We start from the raw sequence: 24,151 nt of genomic DNA on the forward strand, positions 1-24,151 counted from the left end.
TTGATTCTAGAGCCTGCTCTTCACTAGCCTGTGGGACCTGGGGTAAATTATCCAACTTGTCTATGCTTCAGTTTCCTCACATGAATATAGGATTCCCTATATTAGAATACAATGTACTTGCCTCATTGGATTGAGATGAATCAGATGATCAAGGTTAGGAGCTGTGTCAAATAAATCTGCCATATCATAGGAAAAATTAAGAAGGATATTTGTGCAGGGAAAGGAAAACCAAGAATAGCACAGGTGATTGTGCCAGGAATGGCAAAGAGCAGTAAGAAAGTGAGGATAGAAAGCATAATGATTTACACTGGGTGGTAACTAACCTTTATAAAGCTGTTAATTTAATGCAAGGATAACGCATTACACTCATGAAAACATGGTGAAACAGGAAAAACGTGCACACCTTGCAACAAGTAGGCTTGTTACTTAAATGAGTGCATGCTGAAACTCTGGGAAGAGGGCTTGATAATGATGAAAACTATGATTGTGCACATACTAGGAGACAGACCCACATATTGGGTAGAAGGTTGGGCTGGAGGTTTTTAAACTTCGGTGTACCATCAGCCTAGAAATAATTTCTTAACATAACTGGTTTCTGACTTGCTTCTTTCTGGTCCTCTTTGAACCACCCCACCATGTTAAGCAATGTCACATCTAATTTCTAAGTTTTTCAATAAGGCAAAAAGACTGTGTGTGTACCCAACTAGAAGAAAACTCAGTCACTTAAGAGGCTGGGTAATTGGTATGTGTATTAAGAATTTTGTTAAAAGAATTTTATTGCCTGAAGGTACAAAGAATTCATTATTATTGTTATTTTAAGAAAGAGGGTCTCACTCTGTCACCCAGGCTGGAGTGCAGTGGCACAATCATAGCTCACTGCAGCCTTGAAATCCTGGCTCAAGTGACCTTCCTGCCTCAGCTTCCCAAGTAGCTAGGACTACAGGTGCATGCCACTGCACCTGGCTAATTATTTATTTTTTGTGGAAACAGGGTCTCACTATGTTGACCTGGCTAGTCTCAAACTCCTGGCTTTAAGCATCCTCCCACCTTGACCTCCCAAAGTGCTATGATTACCTGGCCAGGGCTCATTAAGACATGACAAAATCTTTCAAAATAACACCCAGAAATAAATGTTTCATTTTATTTTTCTTGAAACAGGGTCTCACTCTGTTGTCCAGGCTGGAATGCAGTGGTGTGACCACGGCTCACTGCAGCTTTGACCTCCCAGGCTCTAGCAATCCTGCTTCCGTATCCCAAATAGCTGGGACCACAGGAGTGTGCCACCATGCTCAATAACTAATGTTTTAAGAGATGTGATCTCCCCATGTTGCCCTGGCTGGTTTTAAACTCCTGGGCTCAAGTGATCTTCCCCTGACTTAGCCTCTGAGGTGCTGAGATTACAGGCATGAGCCACCTGTATTTTATTTTAATAATCTAAGAAAGGGTGGTCACAGAATGGGAATCAAGAACTTAGAGGAGTTCAGCCTATAAAATGAAGAAATAGTACAAGTCATGTATTTCTTCGTTTTATAGGCTGAACTCCTACACTTGTAGTTTCAGAAGTTTCTGGTGAACTCATGACCTCCCAAAGAAGCTCTTTTAAATCTTAGTTGGTTTATGAAACAGATTCAACTGCTGCTTTGAGTTACGGTGTTTAACAACTGTAAAAATGCAAAATCTCCCAGGAGTGGCTAAAATCTTGTCAGTCATTTGTATTTTGATAATAATTAGATTCTCTTGTAAAACGACGTGCAAAGAGAAGAAAAAAGACGTAACTGTGCACTTCATAATTTTACCTAGAGTTCAACCTTCAAAGGTCACATATTAAGGACAGAAGTTTTTGTAATAACAAGAGAACAGAAGATATCCGTTTCTTCACATACTGGATAAACAGAACAATCCATGGATCCTGCTAATCATCCAACCCATATGTTGAATTGACAAGATTATTTAATTTCCTCTTTCTGCTTTGAGAAACTAAAATATCTTGACAGTCTGAGCACAGTGGCTTAAGTGGCCTTAATTCTCTGATTTCATAAGTTAATATTTAGGTTGAAGCTATAAACTATAGCCCATTCCATTTAAGACCGGATCAAAGTTAGCTTCATCCAGCATGCTTTAGCATGTCCTTTCTGAGCTATGTCATCAATAGTTATCATTCAGTTCCACCATCCTGAATATTCTGCAGTTGATAAACCATTTTGTGAGGGTTTTTTTTTTTTGCTTCCTGTGTATGTTTTTGACTTCGCGTGTTTTTGCTTCAATATGTTTTGAGTTGCTATTCAGATTGCGAAAGGAAACATCTCACGTTTGCATAAGACTTCACAGTTCATAAAGACCTTTCCCACCAACCACAAACAAACGTATGACAAGTTTCCCGTCATCTTCATTTTATAGGTGTGGAAAGGGAGTCAAAGAAAAGTTAATCGATACCATTGATCTAGTTAAGCAGGCTTTGAGCAGTTCATCTCTTCCAGTCCTCAAAACGACCTTGAGGTGGCTCCTGCAACCCCGCTTTGAAGCTCAGAGCGAGACGGTCTCACGTTCCAGGGGACTCAGCTCAGGCGGGGCCGCCGCGCGCCTCCCCGTGCCTTTGGACGGGCAAGGAGAGCTGCTGCCACGGCGGGGACCACGTGGAGGGGCCTGGTAAGCCAGTGGCAAGGACGCGGCGCAAGCCAGGCTTTCTAATGCCCAATCTGCGGCTCTTTCGATACTAAACACCCACCTCTTCAACAAATTTCGAGCGCCTGGCAGGCCCTGCACCAAGCCTAGGGTGATGGCGACCCAGGCGGGTTTTTACTCAAGGAGCTCAATTTTAGGGCAGGGAGAAGTAAAATAAAAAAAAAAATCATAACAAACTGAAAAACACATAAATAAGACACGTCTCTCCTCACCCCTAGCACTTAGTCACAAAGGCCTGTAGAGAGCCCCGACGTGAACGTCTGAGCAGGCCCCGCTGTCACTCCCTGAGGACAGCAGGCAAGGCAGGCGGACGTCCCTGGACGAAGAAAGTGCTGGAGAAACTGGCGACTGTCCCACCTTCCCTAAGGCGAAGGTTCTGAATTCTGAAGACCGTTACTCGGCGCGGAACGCGACTCCGGGCAGCCGCAGATGCCAAAGCACCAGGCCTGGGGACCGCGGCCTACGCGTCTCCCGGGCTTCGCGCCCCTCGCCCGATCTGATTGGATGGCGGCGGAAAAAGGCGGGGAGACCCCCGGAGGAGGCGCGCGCAGGCCAGCCGGGGGGTTCCCACGGAGGCGCCCAGAGGGCAAAAGGGCGGGAGCGGGCCTCGGAGCGTCGCGCGTGCGCAATAGGGACAAGGCCGCTTGGGGACTGCTGGGAGGGCCGGACCCTGCGAGAAACGGGTGGGCGTAGGCCCGGTGGGCGCGGGAGGGGCCCGGGCTGCAAGAGCGCGCGTGCGCCTCGGAGCCGGAGCCGCGGGAGGAGGCGGGAGCTGAGGAGGCGGCGGAGGGGGCGGGTCGCGTCGGGCGCCACGTCCGCAGCCAGAGGCCGCCGCCTCCACCGCCGCCGCCACAGTTTTCCAGCTCCACATCCTGAAAGGACGCCTCCAGAGCCGCGACTGCCTGGGGTTGTGCCGGCCGCAGCTGCCGCCCAGGCCGCCTCAGCTCTCCTAGGCGCCGGCCTGCTCCCTCCGCCCGGCTGCTGCCCTAGCGCTGGCCGCGATCCCGGCGGTGAGTGAGGTGGGATGCGAGGGCAGGGGTGCAGTCCCGGCTTCCTGCCTTCCTCCGTCGCCCTCTGCCGTCGGCGCCCCTGCCCTTCACCTCCCACTGCCCGGCCTGGCTGCCCAGCTGGGCTTCGGCGAGGCCTGAGAGGGAAAGGGGGAGGGGCGGGACGAAGTTGGGGGCGGATGGAGGTTCGCTTCTGGGGCTACTCCTCCTTATACGTCGCTGACTGCCACGCCGCGATTGGAGCTTGGGCATTCCCCTGGAAAGCCTCCGTCTGACTTCTTAGCATCTGGGGGTTCTTGGTTGTGGACGGAGGAGGGAGGTGGGGGGCGTCAGCAGCCTGGGGGGCGTCTGCAGCCTGGGAGGCGGATGCAGCGGAGGGGCTTGGGTACTGGTCTTCCTCGCCCTGCCAACTCCTGACCTGTTGATAAACCTCCCTCTTGGGTTCAGGCACACAAGACTTGTCCTCCAGTCGACACCCCCATAGCTCTTCCTGGGTAGGAAGGCTGTATCCCCACGCCTAACCTAAAGTAAAAGTGGGAATGGAGAGGGTGCTGGCGGCGCCCAGGTGTGACAGGGAGTGCTGAGCACCCATCCGTGCCGTCACTGCCTCCCAGTCTAAATAAAAACTGCCTGCTCTGTACACGCAGCTTCAAGACCGATCCCCCAGCTCCCACTTCCAATCAGATCTCTTGTCCTACATCCTTCTTACATAGAAATTCTGGAACCCTTCGGGAGTGGGGGGTGTGCTGGGTGTACAACGTGGAGCGGAGGGAGGAGGTGCCAAGCTCAGCGCTAGCTAGCCACGGCGCCTCCAGGGTCATTTTCTGCCTCCTGCCACGTCACTCTCTCTGCTAAAGAAAACACACACACACACACACACACACACACACACACACACACACACACACGCTTGCCTAGAGCCTAAAGGGATCATGGGGAGAGAAGGGGCCACCTGGAAGGGTTTGGAAACACCTAGAGAAAAGGGAAGGGTTCTTAATTTGATTTTTGCGTCCTTGTGAACACTGTGCTAATTCCAAATGAAAAAATTTGCTATATGTGATTATTTGCTGTATGCTATTGTTTAGCCTTTGAAACTTCTGCTGGTGTGAGTGCCCTCAAGGGTTCCCCAGAAATATCGATACCACACCAACAGGTAAACGCGCGCGCTTGTGTGTGTGTGTGTGTGTGTGTGTGTGCGCGCGCGCGCGCCCATACTTAACTTTTTAAAAAGAAAGGGAGAAGTAGCCTTTGATAAACCCATATGCATCCTGTTTTGCTTTTTCCACTTTCATTTCTTTAGTCTTTGTTAGAACAGATGTACCAGAAACCAAGTTCAGTGAAAATTTGTCCATTTATAGAAAGCATCGTTAGAAATTATAACGGTTGCTACATTAGACAAATATACAGGTAGGTGTCTGTGTGTGTGCATGTGTTTGATTTTTTTTTTTTAAACTACAGGAAAATCTTTACCTTTCTTTGTTTCAGTTATTAGGTATTTACTTTTTTTCTGCTTCCGGAAGATATCTCACTGGATTATATATAAACATCTTGAGAATAGGACCTCTGTATGTTTGTTCACAAGGATGCCTCAGTGCCTAACAGAATGTTTGACACATAGTAGGAATGCAAATATCTGTTGAAATCATGTGAAGATGGTGTGCTGGTTCTCTGGTTTGATAGAGTATTGTAATTCTGCTTAATGTTTCGTTTAAGGACAACCCTTAAAAATTGCCTTTTTGACACTGTCAGTTATTACTCGTCTAAGTGGGCACTTACAAGTTTTACTGGCAGATGACTTTTTCTTCCTTGCTAGATTGAGAGCATTTCTTGTAGCCTATTTGCTGTTGATTTAATGGGCAGGGGCCATCTTTAAAAGCAGACTCTTCCCGATAGTTGGTTTAACTAGAAAAACATAAAAACAGCTGGAGTTTTAATGTACTCTGCTTGTTGGTGTATATGTTTTAGAGCTCTATATAAATATATTTTTGAATCTCTTTGCAATCATTTGGCAAAGAAGCTAAAACATGGGAGTGAGGATGTGGCCAAGTTCTTTTAGGTAGAATATGTAGAAGGATTTAGCTAATTCATTTATAGTTGTCTTTTTCTATTATAGGGACATTGGCACCTACTGTTGAATAACAGGTAGTTTTAAGTGGCTTTGCCAATAAAGTTGTGCACTGTATTTTGTAGTTAAGCTTTATATAACGTGTTAGTGTTATTTAACTTCCTTTGGTGTATAGAGGGGTGGTGCTACCCAGAGGAAAATGTATGTACTGTTTTCAGAATTTTTTATTATGAATAAAAACTTTATATATGAAATATTACTGAAACCCACAAACAACATGGATTCATCTATTTTCCTTTAGAAAGAAAACCAGTTTCCCAAGAGGTGTTTGTTTACTTATTTCTATTATTGGAATAAATTATCCTTTAGGGAATTGTGTTGTTAATCCTTGCTCAATATATTCGCCAGCTACTAAATCTATGATACTATTGTACTGGGCAAGAATTATTTCTTCCCATCTCTACAATGCTTAATGTAACTGCTGATGAATTTGTAGTCATGATATACAGTCTACAACAAAGAAGTCTTTCATATGGCACAATTTCTTAAAAACCCACTTATAACCAGTTTAGTTGGTACTGTAATAGTTTATTCACACTTCAGGACCAAAAGGTAGAACTGATTTATGTCTGTAGAATAAGTTAAATCATTTGTACTTATCTAAGGATATTGTCTGTCATTACTGTCTTCCTTAGAACAGTATGTGTTGTTTTGTTTTGTTTTTTTTTTTTTTGGTAGAGACGAGGTCTTGCTATGTTGCCCAGGCTGCTGTCAAACTCCGGGACTCAAGCAATCCTCCTGCCTGGACCTTTCAAAGTGCTGGGATTATAGGCATGAGCCACCAGGCCCAGCGAGAAAGTATGTTTTTAATAGAAACTTGTGCATTATGAGCTCCTAGAGAGCAGATATATTTGTTTCTTGAATATATAATTTGTTTCTTGAATGACTCACTAAATGGCAAGTGCTGGAAAAGTCTATTCCCACTGGATTGTAAACTCTAGTTTAGAGTAGCGCCTGTGTGTGCTTAATCACACTGAACTCCTAATTGCATACCAGCGTGCCTGCCACATAGTAGGGCTCAAGTATATGTAGAATTAATGATTCAATGAGTTCAGGGCAGATAGTTTGTATAGAATTTAATAATTATAATGTATTACTTCAGAGTGACATTTAAAAATGGTCGTTTTGATTTTTTTTTTTTTTGGGATGCAGTCTTGCTCTCTTGCCCAGGCTGGAGTGCAGTGGCACGATCTCCACTCACTGCAACATCCACCTCCCAGGTTCAAGAGATTTTCCTGCCTCAGCCTCCTTAATAGCTGGGATTACAGGTACCCACCACCACACCTGGCTGATTTTTCTATTTTTAGTAGAGATGCGGTTTCACCATGTTGGCCAGGCTGGTCTCCAACTCCTGACCTCAGGTGATGCTGCCTGCCTCAGCCTTTCAAAGCGCTGGGATTACAGGCCCATTTTGAAATTTTTACTGTCAGTTGGTACTTGTCTCTACATATATACTCTTAAATTTTATTAGTAGATTATTTACCTTTCAAAGTTTTAGATTGGGGTCTATTTATCTTCACAGTTTCTACTAAGAGAAACAGGTCTCCTACAATGGTGATAATAAGCAGGATAGTAATATAAAAAGTATTTATCTTTAGTAACGAAGTGGCAATATCCATAAAGAGGTAATATCACTAAAAGTTAGACACATATTTGTGTGTAGGACTTTGGAATGGTTTATGTGAATGAAAAGTACAGATGACACAGTTAAGGATTTTAGCAAATACCTTTATAAGGTAACTCAGTGTCTTATGATCAAATTAGGAATTCAGGAAAAAAAAATCTCAAATACTTGTGGCTTTTTAATTAATAAAAATTAATACTAAGTTTTATTACCCTAAGAGTTCTAGAGGAATTTTGATACTACATACTGACTATTAAGGTGTGATGTACAAGATACCCAAACATCAAAACAAAACTAATCTTTTTTTTTTTTTTTTTTTTTTTGAGATGGAGTCCTGCCCTGTCACCGAGGCTGGAGTGCAGTGGTGAGATCTTGGCTCACTGCAACCTCTGCCTCCTGGGTTCAAGCAGTTCTCCTGCCTCAGTCTCTTGAGTAGCTAAGATTACAGGTGTGTGCCACCACACCTGGCTAATTTTTGTATTTTTAGTAGAGATGGGTTTCACCGTGTTGGCCAGGCTGGTCTCGAACTCCTGAACTCAGGTGATCCACCTGCCTTGGCCTCCCAAAGTGGTGGGATTACAGGTGTGAGCCACCGTGCCCGGCCCTTGTTTTGTTTTTTTTTTTCTGGTCTCAATGAAACTAATCTTTGTGGCACTTAGGACTTTCAAGGCTTTCTAAATAGTGAATTCCTCTAGTCTAGGTTAACATATGCCTGGCATGGCAGGACTCCAGAGTTGCTACTTCCTTGTTTATTGATAATCCTTTTGGTAACTACTGCTAATAAATTTTTAAATGCAATTGAATATTTCTATATAATAGTATCTAGCTTTTGACATTTCACACTCCTCTACAGAAATACTCCTAATTTAAGGCCAGAATGAACTCATGCTGGGTGTGGGAGTGGGAGTGTGGTTGGACTGGCAAGGAGAGCTGGTAAGTCTGAGAATATACCCGGAAGCAGCCCCAGGCGAGAGTGAAATCTCTTGAAAGTCTAGTTATCTTAAAAAAAAACAATGCTCAAGCACTTTTCATTTTACTTTTTACTGTGTGTGAATTTAAAAATAAAACAGTATTTTACATTACTGTGGATTAAAATGCAGGCATTATGTCTCTCCTGTGGATTCTTAAGTCCTTGGCATACCACTGCCTGTGTTTAAAAAGATACATTTGGAAAGCATGACTCTAGCTTAGAGTTTTTTTTTTTTTAAACCCCAAATTTGGGCCATATATTGGTATATATTTCTTCTTGTGATGCTTAAAGTATATGTGGATTCTTTCCCCTCCCCTCCCCTCCCCTCCCCACCAGTCTTCATCCTGTCCTGTCCTGTCGTTTGAGACAGGGTCTCGCTCTGTTGCCCAGGCTGGAGTGCAATGGCACGATTATGGCTCACTGCAGCTGCTTCAACCTCCTGGGCTTAGGTAATTCTTCCTCTTCATCCTTCCAAATATGTGGGACTATAGGCGTGTGCCACCATGCCCAGTCAATTTATTTATTTATTTATTTTTTTGTAGAGATGAAGTCTCATTATGCTCATTATGTTTTCCTGGTCTTGACTTCCTTGGCTCAAGCATTCCACCTCAACCTCCCAGAGTGCTGGGATTACAATATTTTCTTTTTATTCACTTATCTCACAAATACTATCTCGCAGCTTACAACAAAAACATGTACCAACAAATTGGTAAAATATGTAAATAAGATATTCAAATTGCATGCCAGGGAGAAACAGCAATCCGAGTAGTGGTCTTGAGGAGGTGTGGAAGTGTGGAGGAAGATAGGATACAACTATGCAGGCCACAGGAGTCTACCTAGTTGAGCTGGGATTTTAGCTATAAGCTTTCTGGAAGCCAAAGAGAAGGAAGACATTACACCTTTGTGTCTTTTAAATATAAAAATGCATAAATCTTTAAGAAAACATGCTAAATATTTGGGGGAAACAAGACATTTTCTGAATAATTACCTCTGAAGAAATTTCTTATGTGAAGTTCCGTATCAGAGCTATTAAGTGTTGTAGTGGGTAATGTCTTTAACAGTATTGTACAGTTAATATAGTAATAACCCGCGTAAGGCTGTTTGTCAGGATTTCCTTACCCAAGACGTAACTGTGAACAAAACTCAGTGATACCATTTTCTTAAAGCATCATGTGATTCAAGTACATTGTTTTTTAGATTATTAACTTCATCTGTGGCTAAAACTTAGAATAATTAGGATTAGATGAACTACATAATCTTTAAAATATGATTTATGAATATCACTGATTTCCAAGACTTGAAAATATGTATTTTTCTTTAATTATAAAAGCAATACATTTTTATGGTAGAAAATTTATAGACATTAATTAACTATGCATATTTCTATATGTATTTAACTGCATATTTTCATGTATATGTATTTAAAACTATATACAAATACTATATATACTATGAATATATAAATGCTATATATACTACTTCGTGCATGTGTATGTAAAATGTGAAACTTACGTATTTCTACTCCCCATGGCATCTTTATTAATACTTTGGCATACTTTCTTCCAGTCTTTTTGTATGCATTTTTAAAAAAATTGGGTATGATGATATATGCCTTTTACAGTCTCTAAATATAGCATTAGCATTTTTCTGTAGTATTTGATCATACATTATTTTAACTTCTGCATAATGTGTGTCTTTTGGAAGCTTATAAATTCCTCTCTTGCTTTCCATGAGGCTGTATTCATTTTTCATTTTCAGATGTGTTTTGTTTGTTTTTGCTGGCTTCTCTTTTGCTCACCTCTTAATTATGAGCTGGCCAATTAACACTGTCAGTCGACTTCTCATCACTCTTTTCCTTGATCATATTACCCACTGCTCAGAGCTTCAACTATCACTTCAAACTGCTTTTAGAACCTCAACTCTAACTCAGACTTTATGCTGAGTCTCTTTCCCCTTAAATCCAATTGCCTGCTGAACGTCTGTGGATGCCCTGAAGGTATTTCAAATATAGCTTGTTCAGAAACAAGTCCTTCGTCTTCTTTCAAAACGTTTCTCTTCTGATGTTCTCTGTGTTCATCATCTCTGTCTTATACTAGAAATATGACATTAGATTCTCCCTTTCATCTCACATTAATACCCAAGTTACATTCTGCTTACAAAAAATTCAAGTATATGAGTGTCCACCATGCATCATTGATTAAGTCTCTGGTGATAGAGAACAAACCAAGTATTTGTTCTCATGGAGCTTACATTTTAATTGGGAGAGACCCAAACTAAACAGATTAGGTGAAAATGATAAGAAGAGTGGAGGGTGCTCATCTATTATAAGGTGGTCAGGGAACATCTTCTGATAACGGATCTTATCGGAAGACCTGAGCCATGTGCATATACTGGGGAAAAGACTTTGAGGAGAGGATAAACAAGGAACTCAGTGTTACTAGATTGGAATGAATAAGAGGTAGAATAGTGGAGATGGTGATTAAATATCTGGCCTCAAAGGCAAAGGTATAAGGACTCTGAATTTTATTTTAAGCAAAATAGGAAGCAGTTGGAGGATTTTAAGCAGAGTATGACATGACTGGACTGAAAGAAGAACAAAGGTGGAAGCTCAGAGACCCATTCAGAGATTTTGCAGTAGTACTCCAAGTAAGAGATTATGATGGTTTAAAGTGGTAACAGTAGAGGTAATGAGAAGTGGTTATAATCTGGATTTATTTAGGCAACAGAATTTACCGATAATTAGATGGAAATGTAAAAGAAAAGCAGAATTCAAAGGTGACCCTAGTATTTTGGTCCAAAGCATTTATTTAGACATGAAAATTTGGCAGAGTTTAGACTGTCATTCTATCTTACTGGACTACTAAAATAGCCACTTATTGTATTAATCTCTCTGTCCTTCCATCTCTTCTTGCTTCAGTTGGCATCTTAAGGCACAGATATGACAGTATAACTCTGCTCATGGCTTCGTATTGACTACCCACAGAAGGATGAAGTCAATTCATATTATTTAGATTAAATTTCATATATGTTATGCTCTCATAAAGCAGAACTCATTTTTTAAAATTGTGGTCTTTTTCTTAATTACAAGATAGGATATAGAAAAATAATTGTTTTTAAGGGAGACTGTATTAGAAATAAAAGATAAGACTGTTGGTAGGGATTTATGGGGTAGGCACCAGAAAGTCAGTTTTGAAATGTATGCAGTTACAGTCATAATCACACCTATTTTTAAACTCCAGTTAAAACATGTAAGATGGTTGGGCATATGTAATTTCCCATATTTCTCTATAGGGTATGATACCTTCTGTTGATTGACCAGCCGAAGGATCTCCTGGATTTGTGTGTCAGTGTATGGTATTAATATATAGTACTGAGATTACCGTGATGAACAAGTTGGACAAAGGTGTCTGTCCTCTTGAAATTAATAGTCCAGTAGGGAAGTAAGTGGCTTCAAAATCATCATTTCTCAGAAGGTACACATATTCTGCCAGGAATTTCTGCATGTTTTGTTTTGGAATATGTTAAATAGTATTCTCATCTTAGGGTTAAGGCTAGAATTGTCTTTGATTTTTAACTATCCTAAACAGCAAGTATTTAATGAAGTTATTTGTCCTCTTCTGTACAGCTTATGGTCAAGCTGAGATTCAAACTCAGGCACTCTGACCCCAGAGCCTTAACCACCATCCTGTATAATTTGTTATGATCTTACCATGATGATAGATCAAAGAAAATGTAAATGTGAATGGTAATAAATGTACCTTTGTGATTTGGGGATTTTAAAATTAAGGCATATCTGTCAAGAACCTCTTTTCCCAGTAATGCATCAGCTGAAATTCTTCCTGGTTTTTCTGTGAGAGATTACTTAGCTTTACTATTCCTTTTTAAATCTTATGTTTGGGATGATGTGCTAAATTCTCAAATCAAACCAGGATAAGATTAGGTGCCATTGATAAATGACCTGAGTCAGGATTTTCACTAGAGCAATTGAAAAATATTTATTAAACACAGCATTTGCTGCTGGACTCAGTGGGGGTGCAGAGAAGTCTCATCTTAAATAGGATTTAGGTTTTAAAGGCATAACAAGATGAATTCCATGAAGTTAAAACCACCTTTGAAAATTCCCACTTCTCACAACATCTGCCTCTACCACCCTCATCCAAGCCACCAACATTTTTTGACCTGAATTATTGAAGTTGTTTCCTAATGGGACTTTCTGCCTCTGCTGTCGTTCTCCTATTGCTTGTATTTCCCACAGCAGCCACTCTCCATCTTCGCCTTCAAGGGCCTACATTGATCCAGACCTCACTCTTTGACTTCCTCTCCTTCTGCCCTTGCTGCCACCCTGCCACACTTTACACACATTACACCTGATGTAAATGACGAGTTGATGGGTGCAGCACACCAACATGGCACAAGTATACATATGTAACAAACCTGCACGTTATGCACGTGTACCCTAGAACTTAAAGTATAATAATAAAAAAAAAATAAACTCCATTATAATAGTATATTAGATAAGTAATTATGGCACCTACTACACTCAACTTCATTTCTAGCTAACACCATGTTAACAGTTGTCTTTTAAGAAAACCCACAAATCCTTTTATTTACTTATTTTTTTTTAATTTATTTTAGGTGACTGGTTTTGGCTCAAGGATTATTTGTGCAAACCTAAAAAAATGATGCATGAATAAATTTGCTACAAAACAAAACGAAAAAAAAAAAAAGATCACCTTACTCTTTTGTTCAGTGCCTTTTACTAGTTTCCCATCTCACTCAGTTAAAAGCCACTCTCCATCTTCGCCTTCAAGGGCCTACATTGATCCAGACCTCACTCTTTGACTTCCTCTCCTTCTGCCCTTGCTGCCACCCTGCCACACTTTACTAGCTGTTCCTTCTTGCTGATCCAGGTAAGCTCCCACATCAGGGCCTTTCCTGTTGCCATTGCTTCTTCTGCAAAGACTCTTCACCTAAATATCTTGTATCCTTACCTTCTTTGAGTGTCATTGCAGTAAAGCCTTCACAGACTATCCTATCTAAAATATCATATCCTCTCCCCATCCATCCCTGGCTAGGCGCAGTGGCTCATGCCTGTAATCCAAGCACTTTGGAAGGCTGAGGTGGGCGGATCGCCTGAGATCAGGAGTTCGAGACCAGCCTGGCCAACATGGTGAAACCCCATCTCCACTAAAAATACCAAAATTAGCCAGGCATGGTAATGCGCGACTGTAGTCCCAGCTACTCGGGAGGCTGAGGCGGAAGAATTGCTTGAACCTGGGAGGCAGAGTTGCAGTGAGCTGAGATCATGCCAATGCACTCCAGCCTGGGTAACAGAGCAAGACTCTGTCTCAAAAAAAAAAAAAAAGAAAAAATTTATTTAAAAAATCACACCCTCTCTTTATCCATCCCTTTTTCTCCATAGTATATAAATACTGCTGACATAGAATACTCTCTTTATTTATTGCCTTTCCCCACTGGAGTATCCGTTTGATGATGGCAGAGAGTTTTTCCGTCTTCATTGATTACTGTACTCCATGCACCTAAAACATTGTCTGGCCCAGGAGTAGGTGCTTAATCAGTGTTTGTTAATTAATGTATTGAACTACATTGTTAATTTTCACAATATCCCTTTTAATATCTATTGTATATGTACACATACAATAATTTGGACTCCAAGGATGTATGACTAGGAAATACTTAGTTGACTGCTGGGATCACAACCTTAGTTTCCTGGCCAAGCCAGACAGTATATTATAAAGAACACTTTTAGACCAATCTTGACTTGCTCTAGTCTTGACTTACTCAAGTGAATTTAAAAGGCAGTGTTTTATGATAGTAAAGGAAATAGGGAAAATAAAATTTTAATCATGTTTTCCTTACTGCAGCACAGCTTATTTTATTTCTTAGGTTCCCTTACTACTTAGAGTTAATCATAGTATAATATATATTTTTTACAGTAAATTTTGAATTCTGTTACTGCCTTTGTTCATAAGAGCTCTAAGAACAGCAGAAAGTCATTAAAATTCATCTGTTACTGATTCAGATTGGTGGTGTCATTACAAGAGTGGGATGTCTTTTTTTTAAGGACTTTCTCAGATAACACCTTAGTATTTATTTATTTTTTCAACTTTTAGGGTCAGGAGTACATGTGCAGATTCATTACATGGGTAAAATCGTGTGTTGTGGGGGTTGGGTGTACAGATTATTTCATCACCCAGGTAGGTAGTTTTTCGACCCTCACTCTCCTTCCTCTCACCACCTACAAGCGGGCCCTGCTGTCTCGTTACCTTCTTTGTGTCCATGTGTACTCAGTGTTTAGCTCTCATTCATAAGGGAGAAAATGCAGTATTTGGTTTTCTGTTCCAGTGTTAATTCACTTAGGATCATGACCCCCAGCTCTACATGTGTTGCTGCAAAGGACATGATCTCATTCTTTTTTATGGCTACATAGTATTTCATGATGTATATGTACCACATTTTCTTTATCCAGTCCACTGTTGGTGGGCATTTAGGTTGATTCCATGTCTTTGCTATTGTGAATAGTGCTGTGATGAACATCACACATGTGTGGTAGAATGATTTATATTCCTTTGAGTTATATCCAGAAATGGGATTGCTGGGTTGAATAGTAGTTCTAAGTTCTTTTGAGAAATCTCCAAACTGCTTTCCACAATGGCTGAACTAATTAACATTCCCACTAGCAGTGTATAAGCATTCTTTTTTCTGCAGCTTTGCCAGCATCTGTTATATTTTGACTTTTTAATAATAGACATTCTGTCTGGGGAACACCTTTTTTGTTATGGTATACTTTTTTCTTTAAGTCTATTGTGAAATAAGTCACAATTAAGTTAACCAGTATTCTGTAGGAGGAAACAACATTTTGCGGCTAACCCTTATCTTCCAGTTCTCTTTCAGTGAGTAACATTCAGTTGTAGTTGAAGCACCACAGTAACAACGTAGGAAAACTTACACTGTGACTGCCACTCTTTGGTGGGTGTTTCACATAAGATTTATATTGTCAACTGGTACAATTTAAAGTATTTATTAAATGCCACAGTTTGAAGTAGGAGAGAAACAAGACGAAGACTAGTTGTAGAGTGGGTATAAAATGTTATCTGAATAATGTCGATGAAATCACAATTTAGCATGTGACAAGAGGTAGTCTCACATATTGAGGTTAAAATGAAATGTGTTTGTGTTTTTTTTTGTTTTAGGAGATCATGAATCAGACAGATAAAAATCAACAAGAAATCCCATCATACCTTAATGATGAACCACCAGAAGGTAAGTATACATCTGTAACACTAAGAATGGAAAAATACACTGAATTAAAGTTCTGATAGTTTTTATTTTTTAATTTTTGTAAATTTTTTTTTTTTTTTTTTGAGACAGAGTCTTGCTCTGTCACCCAGGCTGAGTGCAATGGCACGATCTCAGCTCACTGTAACCTCCGCCTCCTGGGTTCAAGCAGTTCTCCTGCCTCAGCCTCCCAAGTAGCTGGGATTACAGGCACACGCCACCATGCCCAGCTAATTTTTTGTATTTTTTTAGTAGAGACAGGGGTTTCACCATGCTGGTCAGGCTGGTCTTGAATTCTTGACCTCAGGTGATTCACCTGCCTTGGCCTCCCAAAGTGCTGGGATTACAGGTGTGAGCCACCACTCCCAGCCCTGATTTTTTAATTAAATTTAAAGAAATATAACGTGTTTACCTTGTCAGTAAATATGTCCCCAAAATAATTGAAGATAACATTTTTAGCCTCTAATAAGAAAGCACAGATAGTGGTGAATAGGGACACAATTTTACCATATAAGCCATAATATTTTCCTGTCATTCTTCTTTTAAGACCATTTTAGAAGTATGAGTATCCTTTCATTTGTAAAGGGTGAGGATGGATACAGAGGAAGGATGGACTGTGTTTAGTTTTGATATCCTGCATACAATATCAGCCTAATTCAAGAGGCATTAGAGATTTGTTGTTAAACTCCTATTATTTATTACATTGTAATTGGTAGCTCTCCTCCTCTATTAACACATGATCTTGGGGTCTGCTTCATTTGTCTTTTTAAGTCATAATTCTCTTTTAGTTTGAAAATTGTGATACCATGAATCATTTTAATTCTTCAAAAACCCTTGGAAACACACCTGAATGTCCTGAGTACATACAGAAAATTACTAGAGGCATGTTTTTGGTATAGACTGTTACTAAACTTAATTCAAATAGTGATCTCCTTGGAGAATTGCATGTTGATTACTAGGGCTGGAGGTTGTGACTCTAGGTATTATATATTTTTTCCTAGTTCTGTTAACCATTGTCTAAAATTTTCTTCCTATATTTCTTATATTGGTAGGCAAAAATGAAATTGCTAGGAAAATAGGAACAAAGAGTTTACACTTAAGCCAAAAAGAATTAAAAAGAACTATCGGAGGTTGCAGTGAGCTAAGATCGTGCCACTGAACTTCAGCCTGGGTGACAGAGTGAGACTCTGTCTCAAAAAACAAAACAAAACAAAACAAAAACTAGCTGATTAGGTTTAGTTTGGTGGATGAATAGCCTGGAAAATTACTAACTCATGCCTTACATTTTTACGTCTGGAACCATGGAGTTTTGAAAAGTTAGGGTTCAGTGAGAAAGTTAACAAGGACTTTGTGAGAAAGAAATCAGGAAAGGGATAAATAAAGGCCATCCAGGGGCATGATTATCAAGGAAGAGAACAAAGCAGAATGTCTTTCTATGCCAACCACTAAACAAGAGGAATCTGCAAAGCAGATAATTTATATGGTGATAATTAAGAGTACACTGTAATTAAAGAAATCAGCTGCATTAATTATTTATCCGATTTGATTAAGAAAAATTGTCTTCTTTAAATGCATGTGTACCAAATTTGGCATGGCAAGACAGTTTTACTAAGGAGATATTTGGCATGAGGCAGTTATCTGTTGTAGCCTCAAATCAGGATTTTGCCTTTTTTCCTAGGACTAGTAACCTTGATTCCAGAAGAATTATCAATTATGTAATCCTTTCCATCATAATTTTATAATATATTCAAATGCTCATTTATATCTTGTCTTTTACTTCAGTCATCAAAAAATTTGTATTAACTATACTTACTAGTTTTAATAAAATATTTGGTTTTTAAAATTCATAGCTATTGCTGTATTTGTATTTATGCACTGTTTTGTAAAGATATTTTGACCAGTCAGTGAGATTTTCCCTCTTGTGATACAATGTAAAATCTTCAAACAAAGAAAAGAAAAACCATCTCAAGGTAAATTTGTGCCTTGTGCATCAGAAAGCTCAGTTTTCAGAATTTTTTATTTTCTCCATCAAATATTATCAGTTTCCCCATGATACTTTCTCTGAGAACCTCATTCTGCTAGATTCTAGTAGCTTTGGTGCTCTTAGTTGAACTTATGTACCCAGTAATTTCCCCTCTTTTTTAGAGGTAAAGCTTGAATTGTATAAGTACCAAATATTTTTCCATGAAGTTTAGAAAAACACCAATGCTTATGTGTTGTTGCTGCTTAAATTATTAGGTTACTAACGAGAAAAGACCTGTGTTCATTTTATGCTGGTGCAAATTTTTATGAAATCTTTCTGCTAGTCATTTTATTCCTAAGTTTGAGTTTACATGCTAATATATGTGGCTCTATTAAAAAAAAAACAAAGAAAATAATGACTTAGATACAGCTTAATTTTTCATATTGCTATTACCTTTTATGGGAGATATCTCCAGTTTTCAAAAACTAGATACTTAAAGCACACACTGTCTTTCATAAGAATTATGGAGGTGGTAATTTTGAGTGTTCGCCATAGCTGTAGTTTCTCTGTCCTACTTATGTCTGAATAAAAATCATTTTTTAGGTAGATAACATGATTTTAAATGATGAATAGTTTTTTATTCTTACATAGTGTTAGCTCTTTCAATATGTCAGTAAGGGAGACATAGAGCAGAGACCCAAATGTATTTACTTAGGGGTTCTTAAACTTTTTGGTTTCAGGATGTCTTGCAATCTCAAAAATTAAGGCCCCAAAGAGCTATATCTTTGTCAGTATTTACCATATTAGCAATAAAAACTGAGAAATTTGAATATTTTATTCATTAAAAGAACCCATATTAACATAATTAAAATGTTTTTGTGAATAGTAATTCTTTCAAAACAAAAAAATATTGTGGAAATTGTGAGCAAGGTGATACTGGTTTATACATTCTAGCAAATCTCTTTAATGTTTGGATTAATGCAAGACAGCTACATTCTTGCAGCTGCTTCTGCATTCAGTCTGTTGTATTATACATCATTCTGCTTCTGGAAAACTCTGCTGTAGACTCATGACAGAAAGTGAAAAGACAAATGATATTTTAATAATATTATGAAAATAGTTTTTACCTTGTAGACCCCCTGAAATGGTCTTTGGCATCTGCAGTGGTCCCAGACCATACCTTGAAAACTACTGCTTTTTACAAAGAAGATTGTTTCGGTAATGATTGATGAAATTCTATCAAGGAAATGAAGGCCAAATATAGTTTATCTTTTTATTTTTTCATCTTCCTTTTAGGATGTAAAATAAAGGTTATTTGTTAACAAAACCGTAAATCAAGGAAACATTTAAAATAGGATTCTGTTTTACAAAAGTTGTCTAGTCTCTAAAGCATTTCTTCTCATAGATACTAAGACTTAGCATTAGACCAAGATGTTGTAAAAACATGTACAACTATACCCTGAAGGAAGAGCTCTTCAGTGTCTTTGAATTGGTGTGGTTGGCCTTATCAAATCAACCTCCTCATTGTGAGGAAGTCTTAGGTTACTTAATGATGTGTACTGCTCTTCTAAAGACTTATATTTGATTGTCTCATGATATTTTCTCTCATTAGGTTCAATGAAAGATCACCCACAGCAGCAACCAGGCATGTTGTCCCGTGTGACTGGGGGTATCTTCAGTGTTACGAAGGGAGCTGTTGGTGCCACCATTGGTGGTGTGGCTTGGATTGGTGGAAAGAGTCTGGAAGTGACCAAAACAGCTGTTACAACTGTGCCTTCCGTGGGAATAGGGCTGGTGAAAGGGGGTGTATCTGCTGTGGCTGGAGGTGTTACAGCTGTTGGGTCTGCTGTTGTAAACAAAGTGCCCTTAACAGGAAAGAAGAAAGACAAATCTGACTAAAATATGGAGATACACTTGTGCTCCACAGCACTATAATGCCAGTGGCATTGAATTGCTAAATTATGGACTACAACCAAGTCAACTGTTTTGGACGTTTATCTTCTAAACTGCTGTGTTGAAAGTACTGATGACTGGCTTTCATCTAAAAAGAAGAGACCAATACAAGCACAGTATATGAAGGTTTCTCATACTTAAGTTCCAGCTTTTTATCTGGTAAAATGTTACACTTACTCAGTTGTAACTGAAGATATGGTATGTTTGAATATTTACTATAAGTCTTTCAGTTTGACTAAAAATGTGAAAGTTGAATTTAGTAGATGATCTTCACAGTTCCATATGTATAATGTACCAGGTAACTCACCTGCCCCTTAAGAAGGGAACCTTGAATTACATAAGCCGTACCTTTGATGTGCCTAATAGTTTCAGATGTCTTAGTTTTTTATAACCATAGTTGATTAGGCCAAGTGGCATTCATTTCTTATTTGAGCTGGCAAAATTAGCAGGAATTAGAGAAGTTTAAAAAGAAAAGATAAATGGTTTTATGATAATGTTAACCATCTTTTGTTAGTAAACATGCGTTTTATTATTTTAATCATTGATGCCTTACAAAAGAAAACATCTTTTTCTAATACCCTGAGTATGTGCTGTTCTTAGAGTCATCTATGGATTCTTTTAAAGGTTGTTTGTGAAAGTAGTTTTCCCTCTTTAGAATCTCAGGAGTAGTGCGGTAAAGGCATTTCCTGCTGTCAGTGGATAAGACAGTGCTTGTTAACTGTTCTGGCAGTAGTTAAAATTAAATTGTACACTTCTCAGCCTGGGTTCATGCTTCATCATTAATACACCTCACAGTGCCTAAGGAACATTTACTTACAGGTCAGAAGGTATTTTGGAAGAGTTATTAAGGAGGAACAAATAATTTAAGTTCTTAAAAATTACCTAAAACACCCAAAATATAACAAGAAGCCTTCACACCTATTCTGTCTTTAGGATGTCTTAAATTATCAGCAGTACTCCTTTTTTAAAAACACTGTAAAAGTAACCACAAATATGTGAGGACTTACTATTTTAAATGGAATGAAATGAGCTCCATAGATTAGTTTTGAATATAAAATATATAAAAGTGCTTCAATGGTTTATGTAGGCTTTAAAAACATGTTATCTTACAGTCCTTTAAAGCAGCTGTAGAGTTTGTATCATTTTTCAAGCCAATTTCAGTCAGGGATTTGAAGTGTTTGATTATGGATGATAAATGTGTCGTATCTTATTAGTATGTCTCATGTTTCATTCCTTCTCAGTATGATTTAGCTGGAATTCATTTTCTTTTTGTTTCATGTTTAATTTCATAAACATTTAACAATTGGCATATATACCTGGCATTCCTATCAACCAAGGATTATAATCCAAGCCTGGGAAAATCTTAAATTTCTTTATACTTAAATCTGAAAATTTGTCTCCATTCTGCCAACTTTTTTTTTTCATAGTGGAGGGGAGGAAAGGGGGGTGATACCTTGCAGTAAGTCAGTCAAGATAGCATGCCTGAAAATTTGAAACAGACCATTCTAACACCCAAGGCTTAATTGTTTATAAAATACTTAAGAGAATTACATTAATGTGGAATCAACAAATGGATAAGAATATAACATAATTTTTAAACGCTTTCATAAATACCAGCAGCAATTGTAAGCAAATCTACAAAGGTTCTTGAACCTTTCTATTATATACAAAACTGAAGTCATTAAGGAGTTCAACTAATCAGGAATTAAATGGTCATTTATTTCATGCAGTATGATTTAAGGTATTTGTTGGGATTCTGGTCAAATGTTGTAATCAGCAAACGGGATTAAAAAAATCCTCCAAAATCAATAGGTGAGCACTAAATAATGATTTAAATAATGGTATTGGAGAACTTGTTTCCTGCTATTTGGAAGAAATTATTGCTTCATTGCTAGTTTGTATTTCTACCTTCTACAGTTGTAGACTCCACTGTGCTTTGTATCTGAATTTCTCAGTATAGACATTTTGTTTACTGTATGCTTGCATATTTATTTTCAACTTTGCCTGTCTTTAAAATTGCTTGAGGAAAAATGGTTGTAATTAATTTCTGCTATAGAAAAGCCACCCGGTACGTTTTGTCTCATCAAAATTGTTTTAAATTCTAAACTATAACTTTGTTCAGAGGGGCTTTTGCAATGATAGCAGAAAACTGTACAAATGTACAGTTAGTTATAGAGGTTCTTGTTGAATTGAACTTACCATTTGATGATATGTATGTACAGCTGTATACTTCAGTCTCTTTTAGTTTACTTAGAAAGACTAGCAATTTGACCTGTTACACAGGACTAGTTCACATCAAGAAATTCAGGTTAGTGTATACACCTGGAGGCATCTGTTATTCAGCTTATCCTTTGAGTGGGTATTTGGCACAATGAGGATAAACTTATGTGACCCACTTGAATGGCTGATCTAATATGTTGACATTATGCATTCTGTACTTAGTGAAATGTCAGATGAAAATAACTGATGAATAATTTTTTTTTGTATTAAAGGGATGGGAAAAGAACACATGAATTTGTTAATAAAGCACTATGATCTGCAAAAGATGGAATGTTTCATAAAGATCTAAAGAAATAAAGGAAACTTTAAAACAGGGTGATCTTACCATTTTTAGTTACGTTGCAGTTCAGAAAGTGCTGTAGCTAATTTAAAATTTTTTTGATAGTAATGTACAAACATGTATTTTGATGCTAACACAACCATGAAATACAAATATATTTTAAGCAACTCTAATAAAGATTAAGAGTATAGCTTTCTAGGTTTTACCCCAACTTGCCAAATCTCTGCAAGGTGGGGCCCAGGACTGCATTTTAACAACCTCTCTGGTTAATTCTAGTGTACAACAAAGTTTGAAAACTGATGGAGGGATTATAAAGCAGGGAGCACTTCTCTCTGTTCTAAGTAGCTGTGGAACCAACTTAGACATCTCACTGGAAAGAAATGACTAAAAGGGGTGGGGAGGAGTGTAGAAAATTGATATTTACTAGGCATCTGCATACCTGCCAGGTAGTGTCCATACTTCTCATTTAATCAGCATGAGGGCCTTATGAAGGAAGTACCGTTATTCTCTCACAAATACAGAACAGGCGAACTTTCAGTGTTAGTTGAATTTTCCATATCACATTTGAATTAGTGTAGGTCACAACTTCTCCAGCTTATGTCCAGGAACAGAAATGGGGCTACTCACTAACTAGGCCTTTATTCTCGTGTTGACATTCAGTGCAGCCTGTATGCTTGATTGACCAGGCTGTCTGACTCGCAGCTTACCGCAAGTCTTTCAGGTGATCATATTTCCTTCGGTGACCACATTTTGCTACAGCAATGAATTTAGTGTGATTTTACACAAATTGAAGACAATCTAATTTTGTTAAAGAGCCTTTTTTCACAGAGGAAACCGAATTTGACTCTAGTGTTTAATGGAAGGATATCTCCCCCTGCTATGTTACTGATTTGGAATTTTTAAAATTGTTTCATAGGAAGATCTGAGTTAGAATGTATGAATGGAAAAAAAAGGCAAAGCAGAACAATTTCAGAGGTTCAAAAGCCAAAAGCAATGGAATGGGCCCTAAGGGAAAATAAAGTCAGTATACTGCACAATTGATTAAGAATGTAATCTTTTCAAGTTAGAGTAAGCTACAAATGTATTTCTATAACTGTAACTACCTCTGGTTCTCCGTGCCTAGATCTGAGCACTTAAATTTTACTGCTGTATTGACTAGTCTCCTTTTAAATTAATGGCCACAAAGTACATGTAGCCACTCAAACTTTCTAATATGCCCTTTTATTGTATGTTTGCTTTCACACTCGATGTCGCCCAGGCTGCAGTGCAGTGGTAGGAACATAGCTCACTGCAGCCTTGATCTTCTGGGCCCAAGCCATCCTCCCACCTCACCCTACCAAGTAGCTAGGACTAGAGGTGTGTGCCACCACACCAGGCTGATTTAAAACATTTTAAAACGTTTTTGTAGAGGCAAGATCTCACTGTGTTGCCTGGGGTGGTCTCAAACTCCTGGTCTCAAGTGATTCTCCTGCTTGGCTTCCCAAAGTGTTGGGATTACAGGTGTGAGCCACAGTGCCTGGCCCAGAATCACTCTATAGTGTGAACCAATTATTTCCTTTTTGCCAAACCCATTCGTCACTTCTCTGTATCTTAGTTGACCCCTCAGTGGCTTCATTATTATTGACCACGTCCTTGTTTCTTCCTGTGACCAACTTCTTGCTTTGACCAGTCTTTTTCCAGGCTTGGCCAACTACCCCACTCCAAATCTGCACTTTTTTCCCCCCCAGGCAGTCTAATCTAGAGCCATGGCTTTAAATATCATAGATAGGCAGATGATCCCCAAATATGTATTTTCAGTTCTGCCTGAAACTCAACTCCAGACTTAGCCATTTGCCTGTTTGACATTCCTCCTAGGATGTCTAGTAGGCATCTCAAAATTGACATCTAACTACCAAGGTAACCATATCACATATAATGTCTTCCCAACTGAGACACTTAAGAGTGAAAGAGCAAGAATGCCACTGACAC

The 24,151-nt window shown here is 39.0% G+C and overlaps 2 protein-coding genes across 3 annotated transcripts; one reads left to right on the forward strand and one right to left on the reverse strand.

Moving 5' to 3' along the window:
• Nucleotides 1-1,636: 1,636 nt before the first annotated feature.
• On the reverse strand, nt 1,637-3,559 carry LOC116418962 (proline-rich protein 2-like). The gene has a single exon (XM_031936357.1). The coding sequence runs from the start codon at nt 3,551-3,553 to the stop codon at nt 3,143-3,145; it is 411 nt and encodes a 136-aa protein (XP_031792217.1). The 5' UTR covers nt 3,554-3,559; the 3' UTR covers nt 1,637-3,142.
• Nucleotides 3,161-22,219, forward strand: TMEM263 (transmembrane protein 263). Of its 2 annotated transcripts, XM_023195382.2 has the most exons (4): nt 3,161-3,692; nt 4,775-4,842; nt 15,623-15,692; nt 19,283-22,219. In XM_023195382.2, the coding sequence occupies exons 3-4, from the start codon at nt 15,629-15,631 to the stop codon at nt 19,567-19,569; spliced, it is 351 nt and encodes a 116-aa protein (XP_023051150.1). In that variant the 5' UTR covers nt 3,161-3,692; nt 4,775-4,842; nt 15,623-15,628; the 3' UTR covers nt 19,570-22,219. The 2 variants fall into 2 exon arrangements, with proteins under 2 accessions (XP_023051150.1, XP_023051219.1); XM_023195451.1 differs by lacking the exon at nt 4,775-4,842 and having other exon boundaries at nt 3,348-3,692.
• Nucleotides 22,220-24,151: the final 1,932 nt, after the last annotated feature.

Source organism: Piliocolobus tephrosceles, chromosome 10, assembly GCF_002776525.5.
Source record: "Piliocolobus tephrosceles isolate RC106 chromosome 10, ASM277652v3, whole genome shotgun sequence".
Classification (NCBI taxonomy): domain Eukaryota; kingdom Metazoa; phylum Chordata; class Mammalia; order Primates; family Cercopithecidae; genus Piliocolobus; species Piliocolobus tephrosceles.

What these genes read in the sequence shown, in the direction of transcription:
- TMEM263 (XM_023195382.2), top strand. Translation starts at nt 15,629, where the DNA reads ATGAATCAGACAGATAAAAATCAACAAGAAATCCCATCATACCTTAAT. An exon ending in TAATGATGAACCACCAGAAG is followed by an intron (nt 15,693 to 19,282) that starts GTAAGTATACAT and finishes TTCTCTCATTAG; the next exon opens with GTTCAATGAAAGATCACCCA.
- LOC116418962 (XM_031936357.1), bottom strand. Translation starts at nt 3,553, where the DNA reads ATGTGGAGCTGGAAAACTGTGGCGGCGGCGGTGGAGGCGGCGGCCTCT.